Source organism: Pelophylax lessonae, assembly GCF_965119305.1.
Source record: "Pelophylax lessonae genome assembly, chromosome: 2".
NCBI classification, from domain to species: domain Eukaryota; kingdom Metazoa; phylum Chordata; class Amphibia; order Anura; family Ranidae; genus Pelophylax; species Pelophylax lessonae.
The window spans coordinates 620,860,392-620,882,691 of NC_138769.1; the positions used below are offsets into that span (position 1 = coordinate 620,860,392).

A 22,300-nucleotide genomic window follows, 5' to 3' on the forward strand; every position below is an offset into this window, starting at 1 on the left:
GAACCGCTGAGCGATCCGATCCTGATGCGGCTGCAAAAATGCCTCCTGTGCGTGTTTGCTCCGGGTGCGATGCGAATTTAGCCATACAAACTGTATGGCTAAACTCGCACCGCACAGCTGATCGCATGTAATGTCGGAGCAGTGCGCTCCGATATTACATGCGAACCCGGCACTCGCACAAATGTGAACCGGGGCTGAGGAAAAACTTCCTCCAGCAAGCAGCAGACTGATAACATCCACAACTGCAGCAATTTTACGCTATTGGGGTCCAAAGACTGCTTTTTCATAAAAAAAAAAAAAGTAAGTACAGCTTTTTGAGAAAATGATCCCCTAGCTGTATATTGTGTCACAAAAATAATGTATTCAGCAGTTACTGAGAAGTCCATTTTAATTTTGTCCATTAAGTTAAGGTTATGATGAGGTTACATTTCAGTGCTAGGGGAAGGTTAATGATTAGGTTACGTTTTAGGACTGGTGGGGATGGAACTAGCTGTGTTTTCTATAGCGTTTTGAAATATTTTTCCCAGAGTACCCAGTTTGTTTTCATCTTCTCTGACCCAAGCCTGCTAGAGATTGTGAGTGGCTGTATTTGATGGACATTTGCCTTTTTCCAGTGTAATTATCTTTGTAGCCTTGTTAGATTTTCTGAGGGTTGGTTTACAGAATAAAATCTTGCTGGTTGCTATAGACAACATCCTAATCATTGTTTTCTCACATTTACATAGATCATTCCTAATTTTGTGTTTACTTGCCTATTACATTTGTTTATTAAAGTGACAGCAAACCCTCCATTTTTAAGCACTTTCAGCAACAAGTATGCAGCTTGCAGTCTCTATCTTTTAATCCTTACCCAGGTCCCAGCTTAGACTGGTGCCATGATCGCTGCCTCAGGTTTGCCATTTCAGAATACTTTTTCTTGCAGCATCCTTTGAGGCCACAATTACATGCATGGACTAGAGTTATGCCTCCCCACACGCTGTACATAAAAAAAGGCACAGAGCCCTATATAGCCAAGGATGGCAAAGCACTCTCCCTCCTCCTCTCTTCTCCAAAGACTGACTCTAGATTGCACTGTCCACTGCAAAGACTGGAAGTTTTCAAGTAAGCAGCATTAGGAGAGCTAGAGTCAGCAGCACTGAAAGTTGTAAAGTACAAATGCATGGGTAAGAATTTTAACAGTTTACTGGGAAATTATTTTACTGTGCTCAATATGTGAAGCAAAAAAAAAAAAAAAAACACGGGGAGCTTAATACTTCTTTAAAAAGGTAGCTTCCCTAATGCAACTTACCATTTCTGTACTTCTGGTGAGCAGGCGTAGCTAGCATACTTTTCAGGTTTTGTGACGTTTCCTTAGTACAATTTGTATCAATACTGTAACGGGAATAAGTTAGAATATGACAATTAAATTAACTGAGGAGCTTGCTAAGCTTTCCTTATTACTTAACCCAAAAACAAGATATGCATATTAACTAAAAGCAGAGAATACTATAGTAACCATCAGTTACTATAGTATTCAGTTACTACAGTCAAATCAGTGAAGACACCGGATGCCTTTTACCTTCATGTTATAGTGCCCCCTACAGGGAGACAGATGTATAGGCCAGCCCAGGATAACCCCTCCTACTACCAGCCTGCTTTTTACATACATAGTTACATAGTTAATCAGGTTGAAAAAAGACACAAGTCCATCTGGCTCAACCAATAAAAAAAAAAAAAAAAAGTAATGAAAACCCAACCATATAATCCCATATACACAATCCTATACCCGCAGTTGATCCAGAGGAAGGCGAAAAAACCCCAGCAAAGCATGATCCAATTTACTACAGCAGAGGAAAAAAATTCCTTCTTGATCCCCCGAGAGGCAATAGGATATTCCCTGGATCAACTTTACCTATAAATATTACTAGTGCATTTGCATTTGCACATCTTTCCTAGCAAGGAGTATTATCTCCAAGGGTTAGAAAGGCTGGATTCATCTCTTTTTCATGGATAGTGTAGGACCCACTGATAATGGGGTACTTTGACGCAGTGGTGGGCTTGAGCACTATATGGCCATATGGTGGGACCAAATCCCCATTTTTATTTATGGATGGTCTTGAAAATTTGGTAATAATTTCTTTTGCATCTGTGCGCTATTCTTTTTTAATATAAATATTACTACCCACTTATATTAAGTCCACCAAGGAAAGAATCCAGGCCTTTTTTTAAAGCAATCTAGTGAGCTAGCCAGAACCACCTCTGGAGGGAGTCCATTCCACATTTTCACAGCTCTTACTGTGAAGAAACCTTTCCGTATTTGGAGACAAAATCCATTTTCCTCTTGACGTAAAGAGTGCCCCCTTGTCCTCTGTGTTGACCTTAACCACTTCTGGACCAGGAGATTTTTCCCCTAATGACCAGGCCATATTTTGCGATTCGGCACGGTGTTACTTTAACCGACAATTGAACGGTCGTGCGACACTGTACCTAAATAAAAAGTTATGTACTTTTCCCCCCCACAAATAGAGCTTTCTTTTGGAGGTATTTGATCACCTGTGCGATTTTTATTTTTTGCGCAACAAAAGAGCGACAATTCTGGGAAAAAACAATATTTTTCACATTCTGCTATATAACATTCCCAAAAAAAAGGCCAATTTGTTTTCTGCTACATATTTTTAGTAAAAAAAAAAAAAATCGTAATAGGCGTATTTTGATTGGTTTGCGCAAAAGTTATTGCGTCTACTAACTACGTGAAAGATTTGTCATTTTTGTTTTTTTTTTTACTAGTAATGGCGGCGATCTGCAATTTTTGCGGGACTGCAAGATTGCGGCAGTCAGATCGGACCCCTGACTGACATTTTTTACACTTTTGGGGGGACCAGTGAGATTAATACAGTAATCAGTGCTACAAATATGCACTGTTACTGTAATAATGACACTGGCAGGGAAGGGGTTAACAGTGTGGGTGATCAAGGGGTTAATGTGTACCTAGGGGCGTGTGGCTTGTGGAATGACCATAGACACCTGTGTTCCTATATAGAAGGATCACAGGGGCTCTATGATCATTGCAGGGAGAAGAACGGTCAGCTGTGTTTACAACAGCTGCCCATCCTCTCTCAGCGGGGAATGATCGCGGGTGTCAGGTGGCAAACGGAGCCGTCTGACCCGTGCATCGGCATTGTGCAGGCGCGCGACCGACATAGCCCTACGTTGGTTTGCCTGGGAGAGCCACACTGCAGCAGTAAATACAAGGCGTGTGGTCAGCAACCGGTTAAAGTGAACAACTCAACACCAAGTTCACTATATGGACCCCTTATGTATTTATACATGTTGATCATATCCCCCCTTAATCTCCTCTTCTCTAGAGAGAATAAATTCAGTTCCTCTAATCTTTTCTCATAGCTGAGCTCCTCCATGCCTCTTATCAGTTTGGTTGCCCTTCTCTGAACTTTCTCCAGTTCCCCAATATCCTTTTTAAGAACTGGTGCCCAAAACTGAACTGCATATTCCAGATGAGGTCTTCCTATTGATTTGTACAGGGGCAAAATTATATATCTCTCTCTCTCTCTCTCTGGAGTCCATACCTCTGTTAACACAAGAAAGGACTTTGCTTGCTTTGGAAACAGCAGCTTGGCTTTGCATGCTATTATTAGGCTTATGATCTACCAGAACACCCAGATCCTTCTCCACTATGGATATTCCCAGTTCTACTCCACCTAGTATGTATGATGCATGCAGATTCTTAGCCCCCAAGTGCATAACTTTACATTTATCAACATTAAACCTCATTTGCCACATAGTTGCCCAATGAAACAGTGCATTGAGGTCAGCTTGCAAGTTGGAGACATCCTGAAAAGAAGTTATTCCACTGCAAAGCTTGGTGTTATCTGCAAAGACTGAAATGGTACTTTTAATCCCAGACCTATATCATTTATTTTTTGCAGAAAATAGTGGAACAAATGAGGGGTGGGAACTGTGTCCCTAAATGGACTCAAAGAAATTGATTTTATAGTACACACAAAAATCCTAATTTATTTCCCATCCACTGACGGACAACATCTTTCACCTTCAGGACATCTAGAGGCAGTTCAGCTGAAGAGTGGACAACAACAAACAAGCTTATCATGAACGGTAAAAAACTGGGGATATTGTCCAACTTGATCCAGATCAGCTGACCTGGAAAAGGGATAAAGAAAACTTCCCCCAACCTCAGAACTTGAAAACTAGTTCAACAGGCCAGAAACTACACAAACTATAGGGGCAGAGAACTTGGTCTGCTCAGAAACTCGACCACCTTGCCCACAACAGCAGTGGGAAGAGTGGAGGACAGCCTGGGAATGGAATGAAGAAAGGTGGGTACCCTTGATGAGGGTTGTGCACCAACACATGACTATCCTGCAACAGCCGAAAGACCAATAATTCCCTGATCGAGGTACAAGATCATAAGATTTACCATGTAAATTCATTCAAAAAGGAAGAAAATGTCCGGTTTTAGCTGCCTGCGGGCAATGAAAAGATTTAGGCACTGATTTCTGATGACACAGGGCCAACTGAAATTTGGAAACATCTGGGCAATCAGAGACACTTTCCAATCCAGCTTTCGCTGACTTTGCCACAGGAGGTTGCCATGAGATAGCACTAAGGCTTAAACTTGGGTCATCACCTTGGCAAGAGGTAAGACTGAAAATTCAGAGCAGCTAATCAATGTCCCCCTCAGCCCAGATGACTTCAAAGAGAAAGAGGTAGGTTTGCTAATCTGTACAGTAAATACAGGAAGGTTGATGCTGAGGAGCTGAAGAGGGCGCAAAGGTTCAGTCTGTACTCCTGAAAAATCACTTTCTGTACCCAAGTGCCTGATGGGCAAAGCACCCTGGAGTTGGCAAGGATTAACAAATCCCCACCCCCCACACACACACTCTAATGTGCAAGCGCACCTTTATGCTGAGAAATGCTTGTCTGAGGGTTTAGCAGGCTTCTTACCCCAGGACCTTGCAGGTGGCTAGAGAAACAAGTTAGGGAGGCCTAGGCGTGTATATTCCAGTAGTGGAAAGAGAGAGGAGACTTAGTAGACCTGTCCTTTAGACTTTTTAGCTGGGGCAGGTGGGTGTTCTTGTCTCCAGTGAAAACCTTGAAAATAATGTCAAGGGTTGGTCTAAAGAGATGTCATCCCTCACTATGTGGGTCGTGTGCTCCTTGAATGCAGTCCACAGTCCAGCACTTTAATCAGAGTGCTCTGCACATGAGTATTAGTAGAAGGCTTCAGACATATGCTCCACAGGCTCTGTCAGGAAGAGATCTCTCAAAGGGATTTTGACCATTCTGCCATGGCTTGACAATTTAACCACTTTACGACCGGCGCACGACGATCTACGTCGGCACTCAGCCCCGGCCAGGCAAACTGACGTAGGCCTACGTCAGCACTATTTGCCGGCCCTGTGCGCGCTCCCGCGCGTCCCCACCGCCGACGATGACTCGATTGGGTTCAGAACCGATCAGTCATCAGGTCCAGGCCAATCATTTTTGGTCTGGACCTGTTGATCGGTCCTGCCCAATCAGATCATCCTCTAAGCCTGTGAAATGTAAACACAGGCTTAGAGGAGATGTGCCCTCCCCCCACAACGGTCTTTTTGGATCCAGCGTGAGAGGAGAGCACATCTTACTGTGAGTATTGCACCAAGCACACCCACACACAGGTAGATAGGCACATTTCACCCCCGATCGCCCCCCCAATTAACCCCTACAGCACCTGACACAACACACACTATATACAGCATATAGCAGTTACCTATATACCTGTATAAGTGTGATTTGTGAACAGGTGTAGCACTTGCGACCCCCCCTTTTCCACTCAAATTACCCCCCACCCCCCCTAATAAAGATTTAACCCACTGATCTCCCCTGACCCCCCCCTGATCACCGCCGTTAACCCCTACACCCTCTGTCACATCAGCACTAATACAAACGCAATATACTGTGTTATTGTATTTTTGTATTAGTGTCATTGTGATCAGAATTAGCGCAGGCGACTAAGTTTCTGTCCCAAGAAGGTTTAGGGTCCCCGCCACCCGCCCAATAAAGATTTAAGCCCCTGACCCCCCCCTGATCACCCCTACACCCCCTGCCATAACACACACCGTATACAGTATATAGCATTTTGCTATATACCCGTATAAGTGTGATTTGTGGTCAGGTCTAGCGCTTGCGACCCCCCTTTTTCCACTTGAATTACCCGCCACCCCCCCTAATAAAGATTTAAGCCCCTGATCCCCCCTGATCCCCCCCTGATCACCGCTAGTTAACCCCTACACCCTCTGTCACATCAGCACTAATACAAACGTAATATACTGTGTTTTTGTATATTTGTATTAGTGTCATTGTGATCAGAATTAGCGCAGGCGACTAAGTTTGTGTCCCAAGGAGGTTTAGGGTCCCCGCCACCCGCCCAATAAAGATTTAATCCCCTGATCCCCCCCTGATCACCCCTACACCCCCTGCCACAACGCACACCGTATACAGTATATAGCATTTTCTATATACCCGTATAAGTGTGACTTGTGACCAGGTTTAGCGCTTGCCACCGTTCCTTTTATCCTTAGGATACCCGCCAGTCCCTTCCAATAAAGATTTAAACCCCTGATCCCCCCCTGATCACATCCCGTTAACCCCTACACCCTCTGTCACATTAGCACTAATACACACATAATATACTGTTTTTACTGTATTTTGTATTGGTGTCATTGTGACTTGAGGTTGCGCTAGCTAGCTAGTTTCTTTCCCAAAGGAGGTTTAGGGTCCCCGCCACCCCCCCCAGATCCCCGGCGCATAGTTTAGAAGTAACCCCTTGATTGCCACACACGCACGCACGCACCTACACTTCCATTTCTAGTATAGTGTTTGAACAGATCAATATCTGATCTGATCAGAACTATACTAGCGCCCCCATAGTTTAGGGTTCCCAAAACGCGGTGTTTGCACGATCAGTACTGATTCCGGCCAGCACCTGCGTTTAACCCTTTCACCCAGGCAAGTGTAGTAATCAATAGATTACTGTCACTTGCAAAAAAACACAAGACACAAAACCGCTGTGTTAGCAGAGTCAGGCCTGATCCCTGCTAGCATTAGCAGTTTTTTTTTGTAGCGCTTGAAATAATCTTCGACAACCAGGTGCTTTTATTACCTGTGAGTCGCATCACTGTACGGGTAAATTTAGTTACCAAAATGACCAAACGTTCGTACAGGGATGAAGAGCTTATCAGTTATATGCTGACCGAGTCATCTGATAGCGAAGGGGAAGCTACAATGACCGAATTAGTGTCAGTATATGAACCTGATGACGGCAGCGGCTCCCTGACAGATAGCTCCGACGACAGATGGGTCCCTGTTAGACCCAGGCGTACCCGACCCCATTCTGAAGTTGTTGAGATGCAGGAATCGCAGGGTGCTCGTATGGAGCAGAGTGTGGGTACTAGTGCCGCTCATCCTTCTGGCGACCTGGCAAGCGCCAGCGGCCTAGTACAACCTGGACCTAGTACAACCAGCACTGCAGTAAGACCTGGTGACGTGGCGAGTCCCCTAAGTGCAGTTGAAGCTGGTGCGGTGGCTAGCACAAGTAGTGGCCCGCAGCCACCGCGTATTCGAAGACAGGCCCGTAGAGCCCATAGTGCCCTCCCTGATGCGCTGGCATTTCCTAATTGGCAACCCACTGATACTACAGCGCCAGTACTTCCCCCATTCACCGCCCAACCTGGAATCCATGTGGAGACAGCTGGTTTTACGCCCCTGAACTTTTTTGAGCTGTTCTTCACGGAAGATCTATTGTGGATCAATCAAATTTATATGCACAACAGTTCATCGCCGCCAACCCAAATTCACACCTTGCCAGACAATTCGGCTGGAAACCTATAACGGTTTCCGAATTTAAGATCTTTCTGGGCCTTTCCCTCCACATGGGCATAACTAAACAGAGTGAATTGCGGCTATATTGGTCCACTAGCCCAGTTCACCATATGCGCATGTACTCTGCCTCTATGTCCAGGACGAGATACGAGCAAATTCTGCGATTTATGCATTTCAGCGACAATGAAATCTGTCGTCCTCGGGGAGACCCTGCATACGATCGGCTCCATAAAATTCGGCCCCTCATAGACCACTTCAATCAGCGGTTTGCAGCCTTGTTTACCCCCGAACAAGTTGTCTGCGTTGACGAGTCCCTGATTAAATTTACTGGCCGCCTTGCTATGAAACAGTACCTCCCCAGCAAGCGTGCCAAGTACGGGGTCAAACTGTATAAATTGTGTGACAGGGCCACAGGCTATACAGTTAGTTTCCGGGTCTATGAGGGAAAAGATAGCTGTGTGGAGCCCCCCAACTGCCCAGACTACATAGGGAGCAGCGGTAAGATCGTTTGGGACTTGGTGTCACCCTTATCCGGAAAGGGGTACCATTTGTACGTGGACAACTTTTTTACAAGCGTGCCACTATTTAGTCACCTTCTCGATTTACAAATTGGCGTATGTGGCACCGTGCGACCTAATCGCCGGGGCTTCCCCCAACGGCTTGTAGATTCCCGTCTTAGTCGGGGGGGCGAGAGCCTGCTTGAAAACGGACAAATTGCTTGCGGTGAAGTGGAAGGATACACGGGATGTTTATGTTCTGTCCTCCCTTCACCCAGACACGACGATCCAAATTCCTACGGCAACTGGCGTTATGGAGAAACCCCTCTGTGTCCACGAATATAACCTTAATATGGGAGGGGTGGACCTTAACGACCAGCTTTTGGCGCCGTATTTAGTTGCCCATAAAGCCAGACGCTGGTACAAAAAAGTGTCTGTTTACCTATACCAATTGGCTATGCTGAACGCCTTTGTCCTATACAGGGCGTCAGGACGAACTGGATCTTTCCGGGAATTCCAGGAAGAGATCATCCTTGCCTACCTGTACCCAGGAGGCATGCCTGCCCAACTTCCCCTTCCAGATGCAGTGAGCCGGCTGCTTGAGAGGCATTTTTCACATGTCCTCCCGAGTACCCCTACCCAAAGATGGCCCCAAAGAAGATGTCGTGTCTGTAGCAAGCGCGGATTTAGGCGTGACACCCGTTATTATTGTCCCAAATGTCCTGACCAACCTGGTCTCTGCATCGGGAAATGTTTCGAGCGCTACCATACACTAGTGGATTATTAGTGTAGGGTACAGCACGACACAGTGTAGGGCACATAAACACAGGGTCTCGAAGGATGTTGGATGTCCATCGACATTTTGAGAGACCCAAGCTGGAAGAGAAGATCGCAGAAGATCGCAGTCCCTCCCAAATCAAGAAATAAAGGAACAGTTAGAAAGAAAAATAAAAGGATCCAAAAACTGTTGTGGTGTCAGTAATTTTATATGTCCTTCTACGCCTTCCTACTATACTTTTTTCAATGTCCTTTGTTTGTTTTTTCATTCTTTTGTGACCTGTTTTTCTTGCAGGTACTCGTCAGCTACCACGCATTGATTTTATATATTCTGACACAAACAGTGTTTGCGCTCAGCATATATGGATACCTTTGCTGATAGCAGCTGTGGTGATTTTCTGATTTCAGCACTGCAGTTAAAATCCTATTTTGGTATACGTGGATAGCGCCGTGTATACCCATCATTAAATTCAGTGGGTGGTTGTTTGGGCGGTTAATGATGAAGATCCAAAAACTGTTGTTGTCAGTCATTTTATATGTCCTTCTACTCCTTCCTACTATACTTTTTTCAATGTCCTTTGTTTGTTTTTTCATTCTTTTGTGACCTGTTTCTCTTGCAGGTACTCGTCGGCTACCACGCATTGATTTTATATATTCTGACACAAACAGCGTTTGCGCTCAGCATATATGGATACCTTTGCTGATAGCAGCTGTGGTGATTTTCTGATTTCAGCACTGCAGTTAAAATCCTATTTTGGTATACGTGGATAGTGTCGTGTAAACCCCTTATTAAATTCAGTGGGTGGTTGTTTGGGCGGTTAATGATGAGTAATACTACGCATTATTCCTGTGCTGATTTCTGATAGGTTCTCTTTTTTTCCGTTCAGCCCACAGGCTGCATGAAAAAAAAAAAACCTATATGCCAAACAAGGACCAGCAATGTACTGGTACGTTGCTGGACTTTGAGTGGTTATACCAGGATGATGCCTGCAGATTTAGGCATCATCTTGGTATCGTTTTTTACAGCCAGCGGTCGGCTTACATGTAAAAGCAATTCTAGCAGGTAATTGGCCGCTAGACTGCTTTTACATGCAGTGGGAGGGGCCTTCCCCCCCCCCCACCGCCGCCTTCCGCAGCCTTCCATGGTTTTTCTCTGGCTCTCCTGTCCCACCGGTTAACCCGAGAGTGCAGCCGGTGGTTCAATTATCTAACCATAGAGCTAATTGGAGATGAGAATGGCTCCAATCATCTCTATGGCCTAAGATGCCGGAGGCTACGAGCATTTTATGACTTCTGTTTCGCCAGAAATAAACAGGGCCATTGGGAAATTGGGAAAGTATTTTATCACACCAATTTTGGTGTGGTCAGATGCGCTAAGGTCAGAGGAGAGATCTAGAGTCTAAAAGACCCCAATTTTTTTAAAAAAGAGTACCTGTCACCACAGATTGCTATCATAGGGGATATTTAAATTCACTATGATAACAATAAAAATGATTTAAAAAAAAAAAAAAAATGAAAGGAAAGGTGTCAAAATAACATAAAAAAGCAAAAGAAAAAAAAAAAAAAAAAATTGAGCCCCCCCCTTACCCCCGATGCTTGCGCGCAATGGCGCACGCAAGCGGTGGTCTAGTGTCATATGTAAACCACAATTGCAGCATGCATGTGAGGTATCGCCGCGATCGCCAGATCGAGTGCAGTAATTCTTGCAGTAGACCTCCTCTGTAAGTCTAAAGTGGTAACCTGTAGAGACTTTTAAAGGTTTTTAAAAATGTACATACGTTTTTGTCGCTGCGCAGGCATGCGCAATTTTTAAAGCATGTCATGTTAGGTGTCTATGAACTCGGCATAAGATCATCTTTTAAATTTTACCAAAAAAATTGGAATTATATAGTGTATTTGTGCAATAAATTAAAAAAAAATGTATTTTTTTCGCAAAAATTGCGTTTGAAAAATCTGTGCGCAAATACCATGTGACAAAAAAATTTGCAACATCCACCATTTTATTCTATAGGGCCTCTGCTTTAAAAAAATATATAATGTTTGGGGGTTCAAAGTAATTTTCTAGTAAAAAAAAAATATTTTTTCATGTAAACAAAAAGGCACAGAAAAGGCTTGGTTTTCAAGTGGTTAGAAGAGTGGGTGATGTGTGGATAAGATTGAGCATAAAATGCCGGGACTGTTCAAACACCCCCCAAATGACCCCTTTTTGAAAAGTAGACACCCAAAGCTTTTTTCTGAGAGGCATGGTGAGTCCATGGAGTATTTTATATTTTGCCACAAGTTTCGGGAAAATTATTATTTTTTTTTTTTTGTTGTTTTTTTACAGAAAGTTGTCACTAAATGATATATTGCTCATGCATGCCATGGGAATATGTGAAATGACACCCCAAAATACATTCTTTTGCTTCTCCTGAGTACAGGGATACCACATGTGTGAGACTTTTTTGGGAGCCTAGCTGTGTACGCGCCCCCGAAAACCAATCCACATCTTCAGGTTTTCTAATGGCGTAAATTGCTGATTTTACCCCTGACTACCTGTCACAGTTTCAGAGGCCCTGAAATTTCAAGATGGCACAAAACCCCCCCAAATGACCCCATTTTGCAAAGTAGACACTCCAAGCTACTGGCTGAGAAGTATGGTGAGTCCATGGAATAGTTTATATTTTGCCACAAGTTTCGGGGAAAAATTTTTTTTTTATTTTTTTTTATTTTTTTACACAAAGTTGTCAGTAAATGATATATTGCTCACACAGGCCATGGGTATATGTGAAATGACACCCCAAAATACATTCTGCTGCTTCTCCTGAGTACAATGATACCCCATGTGTGAGACTTTTTGCCAGTCTAGCCGCGTACAGGACCCGGAAAACCAATGCGCACCTTTAGGCTTTCTAAGGGCGTAAATTGTTGATCTCACTCCTTACTACCTATCACACTTTTGAAGTCCATAAAAAGCCAAGATTGCACAAACCCCCCCCAAATGACCCCATTTTGCAAAGTAGACACTCCAATCTATTTGCTGAGAGGCATGGTGAGTATTTTGCAGCTCTAATTTTTTTTTGGAAAATGAAGAAAAAACAAGAAAATGCATTTTTTTTCCTCTTTTCTGCAAAACACTCAACATGCCTCTCTGCAAATAGCTCAGGGTGTCTACTTTCCGAAAAGGGGTCATTTGGGGGGGGGGGGGGGGGTTGTGCTGTCTTGGCATTTCATGGCCTCCAAAACTGTGATAGGTAGTCAGGAGTGAAATCAACAATTTACGCCCTTGGAAAGCCTGAAGGCGATGATTGGTTTTCGGGGTCCTGTACTCGGCTAGACTGCAAAAAAGTCTCACACATGGGGTATCCCTATACTCAGGAGAAGCAGCAGAATGTATTTTGGGGTGTCAGTTCACATATACCCATGGCATGTGTGAGCAATATATCATTTACTGACAACTTTGTGTAAAAAAAAAAATATATATATATATATATATATATATATATATTTCCCGGAACTTGTGGCAAAATATAAAATATTCCATGGACTCACCATGCCTCTCAGCAAATAGCTTGGGGTGTCTACTTTCCAAAATAGGGTCATTTGGGGGGGTTTTGTGCTATCTTGGAATTTTAGGGCCTCCGAAACTGTGATAGGTAGTCAGGAGTGAAATCAACAATTTACGCCCTTGGAAAGCCTGAAAGCGGGGACTGGTTTTCGGGGACCTGTACTCGGCTAGACTGCAAAAAAGTCTCACACATGGGGTATCCCTGTACTCAGGAGAAGCAGCAGAATGTATTTTGGGATGTCATTTCACATATACCCATGGCATGTGTGAGCAATATTTCATTTACTGACAACTTTGTGAAAAAAAAAAAAAAAATATATATATATATATATATATATATATGTATTTCCCGGAACTTGTGGCAGAATATAAAATATTCCATGGACTCACCATGCCTCTCAGCAAATAGCTTGGGGTGTCTACTTTCCAAAATGGGGTCATTTGGGGGGGGTTTGTGCTATCTTGGAATTTTAGGGCCTCCGAAACTGTGACAGGTAGTGCAGAGGTGACATGCACAATTTACGCCATTAGAAAACCTGGGAGTGTTGATTGGTTTTCGCGGTCCTGTACACAGCTAGGCTCCCAAAAAGTCTCACACATGGGGCATCCCCATACTCAGGAGAAGTGGCAGAATGTATTTTGGGGTGTAATTCCACATATACCCATGTCATGTGTGAGAATTTTATCTTTTAGTGACAACGTTGTGTAAAAAAAAAATAAAAAAAAAAAAAATAGTAATATTCCCAAAACTTGTGGTAAAATATAAAATATTCCATGGACTCACCATGCCTCTCAGCAAACAGCTTGGGGTGTCTACTTTCCAAAATGGGGTAATTTGGGGGGGTTTTGTGGTATCTTGACATTTCAGGGCCTCCTAAACCGTTAGAGGTAGTGAGAAAATGCAATGAAAAATGTACGCCCTTTGAAATTCTGATGGTGGGGATTTGTTTTTGTGGTCCCGTACACAGCTAGGCTCCCAAAAAGTCCCACATATGTGGTATCCCTGTACTCAGGAGAAGCAGCAGAATATATTTTGGGGTGTAATTACACATATACCCATGGCATGTGTGAGCAATATATCATTTCAATGACAACTTTGTGTAAAAAAAAAAAAAAAAAAAAAATTTTTAGTCATTATTCAAACACCTGTGACAAAAAAATGAAATATTCAATGAGCTCAACATGCCTCTCAGAACATTCCTTAGGATGTCTACTTTCCAAAAAGTGGTAGTTTGGGGGGGTTTTGTACTGCCCCGCCATTTTAGCATTTCATGAAATGAGATAGGCAGTCAAAAATTAAAGCTGTGTAAATTTCTGTATTTACACCATAGTTTGTAGACGCTATAACTTTTGCGCAAACCAATAAAAATACGCTCATTGAATTTTTTTTTGTCAAAGACATGTAGCTAAATATATTTTGGCCAAAAAAAAATACATAAATTGAGTATATTGGATATTTTTTAAAAGACAAAGTTGAAAATGTCATTTTTTTGCAAAATTTTCGCTATTTTTTTATTAATATCGCAAAAAATAAAAAGCGCAGAGGTGATCAAATACCACCAAAAGAAAGCTCTGTTTGTGGGAAAAAAAGGACGTAAATTTCGTTTGGGTACCACATTGCATGACCGCACAATTGTCAGTTAAAGTCACGCAGTGCCGAGTCGTAAAATACCCCCTGGTCGGAATGGGGGTAAAATCTTCCGGGGCTTAAGTGGTTAAAGTCATAGCCAGAAGACAGCAAAGATCAGGGCCAACCAGTGCAAAACTGTTAGTAGGATCCTTGAATCTAGGAACCTCCTCCACTGCTCTAGTGGTTTCCGCTGGAGGATCCACAACGAATGTAAATCACTGTTTTACAAAAGCCTTCCCAAACAAGAAGTAGTCCAGTAAGTGTTTGAGTTATATCAAGGGCACATCAGGGTGTTCCAATCCCCCATAGAGGAATATGTCAAAGAACAGGGGTGATGGGAAGGTTGTGCAGCTGTAGGAGCTCTAAAAGACCTGAAACTGGAGACAGCAGTGCATACCACATCAACTGCAACTATTAATGTATAATCTCATCAGGTAAAGATTAGAGCAACTGAAATTAAGAAATAAACAGAGGGTGCACCGGCTTAGTGTAATATCCTCAATTTACAAAGCTTTTTTTTTTAATTAAAAAGAATGGTACTCACAAACATACGCTTGATAAAGGCATATCGAGTCAAGGCAGTTGAAATGTCCAAGGTATTGTGTTATTAATGTAATGTCCCACAGTATGACTGGCTGACGCATTTCGAGGTCTCACCTCTTCCTCATAGCCAACTAAGCTGTACCTCAACCTTTTACTTATACAGTCAGAAATTATAAAGCAAGGGTGTGGTCAGATGCTTGCCCCACCCCAATGGGCATAGGCTCCAATAGCACCAATTCACACAGTGTTGCCATGCATCCGCCTCCTTGGCGCGGTCTGTGTGTAAAAACACAATAATGACATCATAAATAAAATAAAACCGAGTGAACAGGTGACAAGGACATACTTACCCCCAGATGTCAAAAGAAAGAGAGAGAGAGAGAGAGAGAGAGAGAGAGAGAGAGAGAGAGAGAGAGAGGAGTGCCGTCTGAAGAGGTTCTCCCCCAATTGAAAAAGCAGATGGAGCCAGGTTTCCTATGCCATACATAACCATCAATGGCTAGTGCATAGCCAGGCAAGAGGGAACATTCCCGATTGCTTCGTTTCCCTTATTACATTATAAATTATGATGTGACTTTTGTGTTTTTACATACAGACCGGGCCTAGGAGGCGGGTTGCATGGCAACACTGTGTGAATTGGTGCTATTGGAGCCTACGCCCATTGGAGTGGGGCAAGCATCTGTCCATACCCTTGCTTTATCATTTCTGATTGTATAAGTAAAAGATTAAGATGCAGCTTAGTTGGCTCTGAGGAAGAGGTGAGACCTCGAAATGCGTCAGCCAGTCATACTGTGGGACGTTACATCTATAACATGATACTTTGGGTGTTTTAACTACCTTGACACAATATGCCTTTGTTAAACGTATGTTTTAGAGTGAAAGATTAGAGCAACTTAGAACAAGATTCAGAAATAGTCACTGTTCAGAGGCCATAGGCAGATCAGCTATAGATTCAGCAGATAAAAAGGTACAGGAGCACACTTAAAGCCTTTACGGTCAGAGTAAACAGGAAACTAGATGAATTGGCCCACAAAGTCTTGCATGACAGTAGTAGAGACCCCCATTCCTCCTGTTGGTGGCAGTTCAACCCGAAAGTTAAAGACTTCCAATGTCCTTCAATGGAACGGGAAAGAAAAGCATCTTCATTTCTGTTTGTGTTGCTGTTGAAGAGCTACCATCACTTCCGGTCTGGTAAAACATTAGCAGCAGCACAGGAAGTGAAAATTTAAAATGTCTCTAATGGAGTCCCAGATAGCATTAAAAAACTAAAAGGGGTTTTAACCACTTCAATACAGGACAGTTACACCCCCTTCCCGCCCAGGCCAATTTTCAGCTTTTAGCGCTGTTGCATTTTGAATGACAATTGCGCGGTCATGCAACACTGTACCTAAACCAAATTTATGTAATTTTTCCCCCACAAATAGAGCTTTCTTTTGGTGGTATTTGATCAAAGCAAAGTTTTTTCTTTTTTGGTACAAATAAAAAAAGACCGAAAAGTTTGAAAAAAAAAAAAAAAAGTTTTTTGTTTAGGTTATAAAATTGTGTAAATAGATAGATTTTTTTCCTGCACTGATGAGGCCGCACTGAAGGGCAATGAGGAGGAGGCACTGATGGCGTTCGCACTAATATGCAGCACCGATAGGCACTGATAGATAGCACTGATAGGCAGCATTGGTGGACACTGATAGGCGGCACTGGTGGGCAATAATGGGCACTGGTTGGCGGCACTGATAAATGGCAATGATGGGCACTGGTGGGCAGCACTGACAGATGGCAATGATGAGCACTGGTGGGCAGCACTGATAGATGGCAATGGTGGCCAGCACTGATAGGGAGGGCACCACTGGCAGGCTCCCTGAGTCCTGATTGCCATCCCTGGTGGTCATCCCTGGTGGCTCTAGTGGCACCCCCCCAGGGTCCTCACTGGTAGTCAATGTTCTGATTACCAGCACAGACCCCCCCCCTGTGATCAGTGAGTAATTAGCATAAAAAATGCTTCAAACTCACTGATCCCCTGGCTGCAGCACAGATTGTCTATTCTTCTCCTCACTGACAGGATCTGTGTGAGGAGAAGAAGAGATCAAAGCCGTTATAGCTGTATTTACATTACATGACAGCTGTGATTGGACACAGCCGTCATGTGATCAAGAGGGTCAATTACAGGGCCCTCCTGCCAAAACTTGTTGCTATGTGTCCGAGGGACAAAGGCACATCGAGATCGCGCCGCTGCGCGTGCCCGCGACGGCGTGATCTCGTTCCTTCTGCAGGATGTTCGGGAACGTCTGATCAGAAGGACCAAGCTCCCACCCGGCCGTATATGTACAGTGGCCAGGTGGGAGGTGGTTTAGCATTTATGCAACGTGGAGCTATACTCAAATGTTATGTAAATAATATAGCAAAATAATATAGCATATATAATTGTTACACAAGCCAAGTTTTTATTTAATTTGACTCTGAACCGGTGTATTTATTCTGTAAAAATCAATCCAGTATGGCAACCTGGAGGCTATCCGTACCCAGTTGTACAGAATACACCCAGCAATATAATTTTCTGCTTAAAGCGGAGTTCCGGCCTCAAAAATGACTTTGGGCCATCCGCTTGCTGACATTAACCTGAAAAATAAATGGATAGTCCCGATTTTTTTTTGTTTACTTACCTTGTTTTTGAAGAAAGTATACTTGCCTTCCTTCTACTTCCTCCCTCTGCGGCCGTGGCCCACGCCGTCACTTCCTTCTTGCGATCGATCCCAGTGACGGTGATCCCATCACAGCCAGGAGTGACGTCAGGATTCCAGGACCCACGAGTGTCAGCGTTCCACCAGCTGACGGGGAGCCCGCGGACACCACCGAGGCCGTCCCTGCACACACGGAGGAACCCCCGCCGCTCTCATCGGGATCCACTGAATCCACCGCCAGGACCCGCTCCAGTGATGCTCCTGATGATCAACATTACTTGATTAACTGCCTCTCATTCACCGACAAAATGTGAGTGTATTACTGCTGCACATACTTCAATAAATGTCTTGCTGCACTTAGAAGGCGCTGCGCTGTCTTCCCTCTTGACACCGAAGAGGACACCCTGGCTTCAGCTGCCCACACCTGAGATGGCAGCGCTGGACAAGAAATTTTCAAAAGGTAAGTATTTCTTTTAAAAGGTAAGTGCGACCTGGGACAGTTCAGAGGCTACCCATTTTGGAATGCACTAGCCCTGACTGTCCCAGGGATATTTTTTTCTAAAAAACTTTTTTGAGGCAGGAACTCCGCTTTAAGTGACCAACTCACTGATTTTCCCATAAATCTACACCCTCTGCAATAGGAATTTTGTTTTTTGGTAAGATAATTCCAAGGGTTAAATACTTCTAAAGGGATGCAGATCCTGCAGCTTTTCTCAATAGAACACAGGGAGTGTGCCAGCTGATTATAATGAACTAGTCTCTCCCATTCGGAATCAGTATTCCAAGGACACGATTTAACAAACAAAGAGCTAACGTAGAGTAAACAAAAAGGTAAAGCCTGGTATACACTAATAGTTTTTTTCCATTCAACTCAGCGTGCTGAACGAAAAAAAAAAAAACTGACAGCTCGGGTCAGAGCCACTGTAACTAGGCGATGTTAGTACAGCGATCTCCCCTGCTGTTCAATTGTGTTCTGACAGGGGGCTGGCTCCCCCACCAGAACACTCCGTTCAGAGCCGATCGGCAGACCTTTTTCAGTCATGCCCCTTAACAAAGGCCGGCTTCTGTCGGACTGGTTGCATTACACACAGGCCAAATGATGCAGCTCGGCATTTGGCCCGTGTGTACTAACTAGGCTTAAGAATCGGCTACTAAGCTTGTTAAAATTCATTGATCACCCAGATGGGATTGTTCCCCCCCCCCCCCCCCCAATCAAAAATGGTATTATCTGACTAGATGGAATAGATAAAGAAAACTAGTACTCTTCCTGGTACAAAATCCAAGACCCTGCTGTACTGGTCATGACACTGAATGTCTGTGCATTTAGTCATGTGATAGAGAGAAACAGACATTCTGAGGTCTGCCCTCAATTGCAGCCGAGGTCAGGCGACTAAAAGTGAGAGTATGTTTATGAATTCTTAGCAACACTCCTACATGTAGCAATTACGTCCATAAAACTTAAAAAAAAAAAAAACTGTGTATACCTACCTTCCTTTCTTCTTGTTGATAAGTGCAATGGTATAGTCATCGTTCAGATTGTTGCTGTAGTCACTAATCCCAAAGTGCTGTATTTGTGAAAAGTCTTCCTCTTTTGTCAGGGCACATTTAGGGGTCTTAGCCACATTTAGTGTGCGAATATCTTTATATAAGGGCTTGGGCTTATTTTCTGATACTTTAACATGCAGCTTATCATTCTGTGGTTCCCACACTATGGGCAGATGGTAATAAGACAGACCAAAGTCTGATAACTGAGGAGCTCGCAGATCCGATATGGTTTGCTTCTGTATTGCTGGAGGATCAGGAGGAAAGTCTGCTGGGCCTATGTTGTGGTTGTTCTCAGCAGCACCATCAGGTTTGGAATCTTCATTACATATCCCATTTTCTGGGGGGGAAAAAAAAGCAACAAACTTTTTATTAGAATAGCATTAAAAAAAATAGAATTTTTGTAAGAACTTACCGTAAAATTATTTTCTCTGAGTCCTCTGACAGTCGCCGCCCGATGGTATTAGCTATCACTAATGGGTAATGGAGCCCTTTGCAGGAGCAAGGCTAGGCAGATAATTGATTATTAGGTTAATACAAAAAAACGTATACCTCGGCACGCCACTAGGGGGCCATTATCCTGAACCCAATCTGACATTACCTCAGTTCGTAGCAAGCAGTACCAGAAGGCAACAACCCCCAGATCCAAAAACCAGAGGGGCGGGGGCGGCAACTGTCAGAGGACTCAGAGAAAATAATTTTACGGTAAGTTCTTACAAAAATTATATTTTCTCTTACGTCCTCTGACAGTTGCCGCCCGATGGTATTAGCCTTCACTAATGGGACGTCACAAAGCAGTGCAGGTATGAGGGGTGAGAAAGCAACGCAACCAAATTAGAAGGTAACGCAAACAGCCGGGCTAGTAACAACCTGAGCACACAGAAAAAAACTGGAACAAAACCAGAAATCGCAAAAAAAAAAAACAAACACCTCAAGAAGGGGGGACAGTTAAAACAATGTCCCCTTAAAACAACTGCCGCACTCAAAACTTTGCGGCCAAAGGAAGCATCCGAAGATGCCAAAACAGCAAGTTTGGAAAAAACTTTGTGAAAATGTGCATGGACGACCAAGTCGCCGCCTTGCACACCTAAGCCACAGACGTCTGATGGCGAAAAGCCCAAAAAGGAACTAACGGCTCGAGTAAAATGGGCCTTTACCGGGAAAGGAGGAACCTGACCCGTGATGGAATAGGTCTGAACAATCGTCTGTCTGTTCCACTTAGAAATGGTTGTCGCGGAGGCTGCCGATCCCTTCCGAGGTCCCTCAGGAAGAACAAATAGAGAAGCAGACTGCGAATCGACTCCGCGGCAGACAGGTAGACCTTGACCACCCGGACCACATCCAGAGAATGCAAGGCAAATTCCTTAGGATGCTTGGGTCGTGCACACAGCGAAGGCAACAAGACATCCACATTGAGGTGGAATGAAGAAACCACCTTGGGAAGAAATGACTGATTCAGTCGCAGAACTACCTTATCTCTAGGAAGTACCAGATAAGGAGAACGGAAGGACAAGGCCGCCCATTCAGACACTCTGCGAGCCGACGTGATGGTCACCAGAAAGGCAGCTTACTGTGACAACACAGACAGAGGAATCTCTCTGATGTTCTCGAAGGGAGGTTGTGGTAACGCCGACAAAAAAACAAATTCAGATCCCAGGGAGGCAAGGGATCTCTCCTCGGGGGGAGACAAATGCCGCACCCCTTAAATGAAGGTGCGAAATAAAGAATGCGACGCCCAAAGGCATTGAAAAAAGGATGGCCAAGGCCGACAACTGACCCTTGACTGTAGTCAGTGCCAGATGCTGATCCACGCCCTTCTGCAGGAAGACCAAGACCTTCGCCATCGAGAAGGAACGAGGAAGAAGACCATGCGCTTTGCACCAAGCGATATACGCTTTCCAGGTGCAGTGATAAATCTTCCATGAAGTGGCTTTATGAGCCCTTAACAAGGTAGGGATGACCGCCTGTGGAAGACCTCTATCCCTCAGGACCTGGCTTTCAACAGCCATGCCGACGAAGCAGTTCCGACGCCAACCTGCGGAGGAACCTGGACAACAGTTGAATCGGAGGAAAGGCTTATAGTAGCCGATAGCGGTGCCAAGGCACCACCAACGCGTCCGCGGTGTCTGCCAGAGGATCGCGAGTCCTGGCCACGAACCTTTCCACCTATTGTTAAGACGGGACGCAAACCGATCCACGTCCGGGTCCCCCACCGGGCGCACAGGAGGTAAAACGCCTCTGGATGTAGGGACCATTCCCCTTGGTCCAAAGTCTGGCGACTCAAATAGTCCGCCTGCCAGTTGTCCACACCCGGAATGTGAACGGCTGAGATCGCCGGTACATTCGATTCGGCCCAAGATAGAATCTCGGCCACTTCCTTGGCTGCCCGGGCACTCCTCGTGCCCCCCTTGGTGATCGATAGAAGCCACAGCCGTGGCGTTGTCCGTTTGTACCCGGACCGGACACCCCTGAAGCTGAGATGACCACCGGAACAGACAAAGCTTGATCGCACGGAGCTCTAAGACGTTTTTTCGGCAGCGAATTCTCCCCTGGGCACAAAGCGTGCCCAGAACTCCTCCCCAGCCCAACAGGCTGGCATCCGTGGTGCACCGGACGACTCAATGAAATCCTCCTTTCCAAGGACTGAGGCGTCGCGTCCCATCCGGCCAGAATCTCCGCTTGCAGAGTCCTGGTGTGAAATTGAGCAAACGGAACTGCTTTGAAGGCCGAGACCATCAGGCCCAGAACCCGTATGCAGGTCCGCAAAGATGAGAGATCATTGAGCCTGAGTGCTCAGATCTCCTCCCGCAGAGTCCCGAGTTCGTCCTCCGGAGGGAAGACCCGAATTTGAGCACAGTCCAGGACCATCCCTAGGTACTGAAGACGAGTTGAGGGAGTCAGTGTTGACTCCTGAAAATTGATGGTTCACCTGAACTCCTGTAACGTCTGAACTGTCATGGTCAGAACGCTCGCCAAGGTCACACATGAGTTTGACCATTACAAAAGGTCATTCAGGTAACCGAGGGCTGCAATGCCCCGTAAACGCAGTAAAGCTAGAACCGGAGCCCACACCTTGGTGAAAACCCTGGGAGCCGAAGCGAGACCGAAAGGCAACGCCACAAACTGGTGCTCCCCAGCCACCGCGAAGCGGAGGTATCTCTGATTACCCTCAAAAATAGGGATGTGTAGATACGCATCCTTTAAGTCGAAGGAA

General features: G+C 44.6%; 1 protein-coding gene across 1 annotated transcript in view; it reads right to left on the minus strand.

Annotated features, from left to right (window-relative positions):
- The window catches only part of SKA3 (spindle and kinetochore associated complex subunit 3), an 82,647-nt gene that overhangs the window by 48,762 nt on the left and 11,585 nt on the right, over window positions 1–22,300 (minus strand). Inside the window, exons 5-6 of the mRNA XM_082246719.1 lie at window positions 19,033–19,426; window positions 1,289–1,371 (exon numbers count right to left, since the gene is read on the minus strand). Coding sequence (XP_082102845.1) covers window positions 1,289–1,371; window positions 19,033–19,426 — 477 coding nt within the window. The remainder of the gene's footprint in view (window positions 1–1,288; window positions 1,372–19,032; window positions 19,427–22,300) is intronic.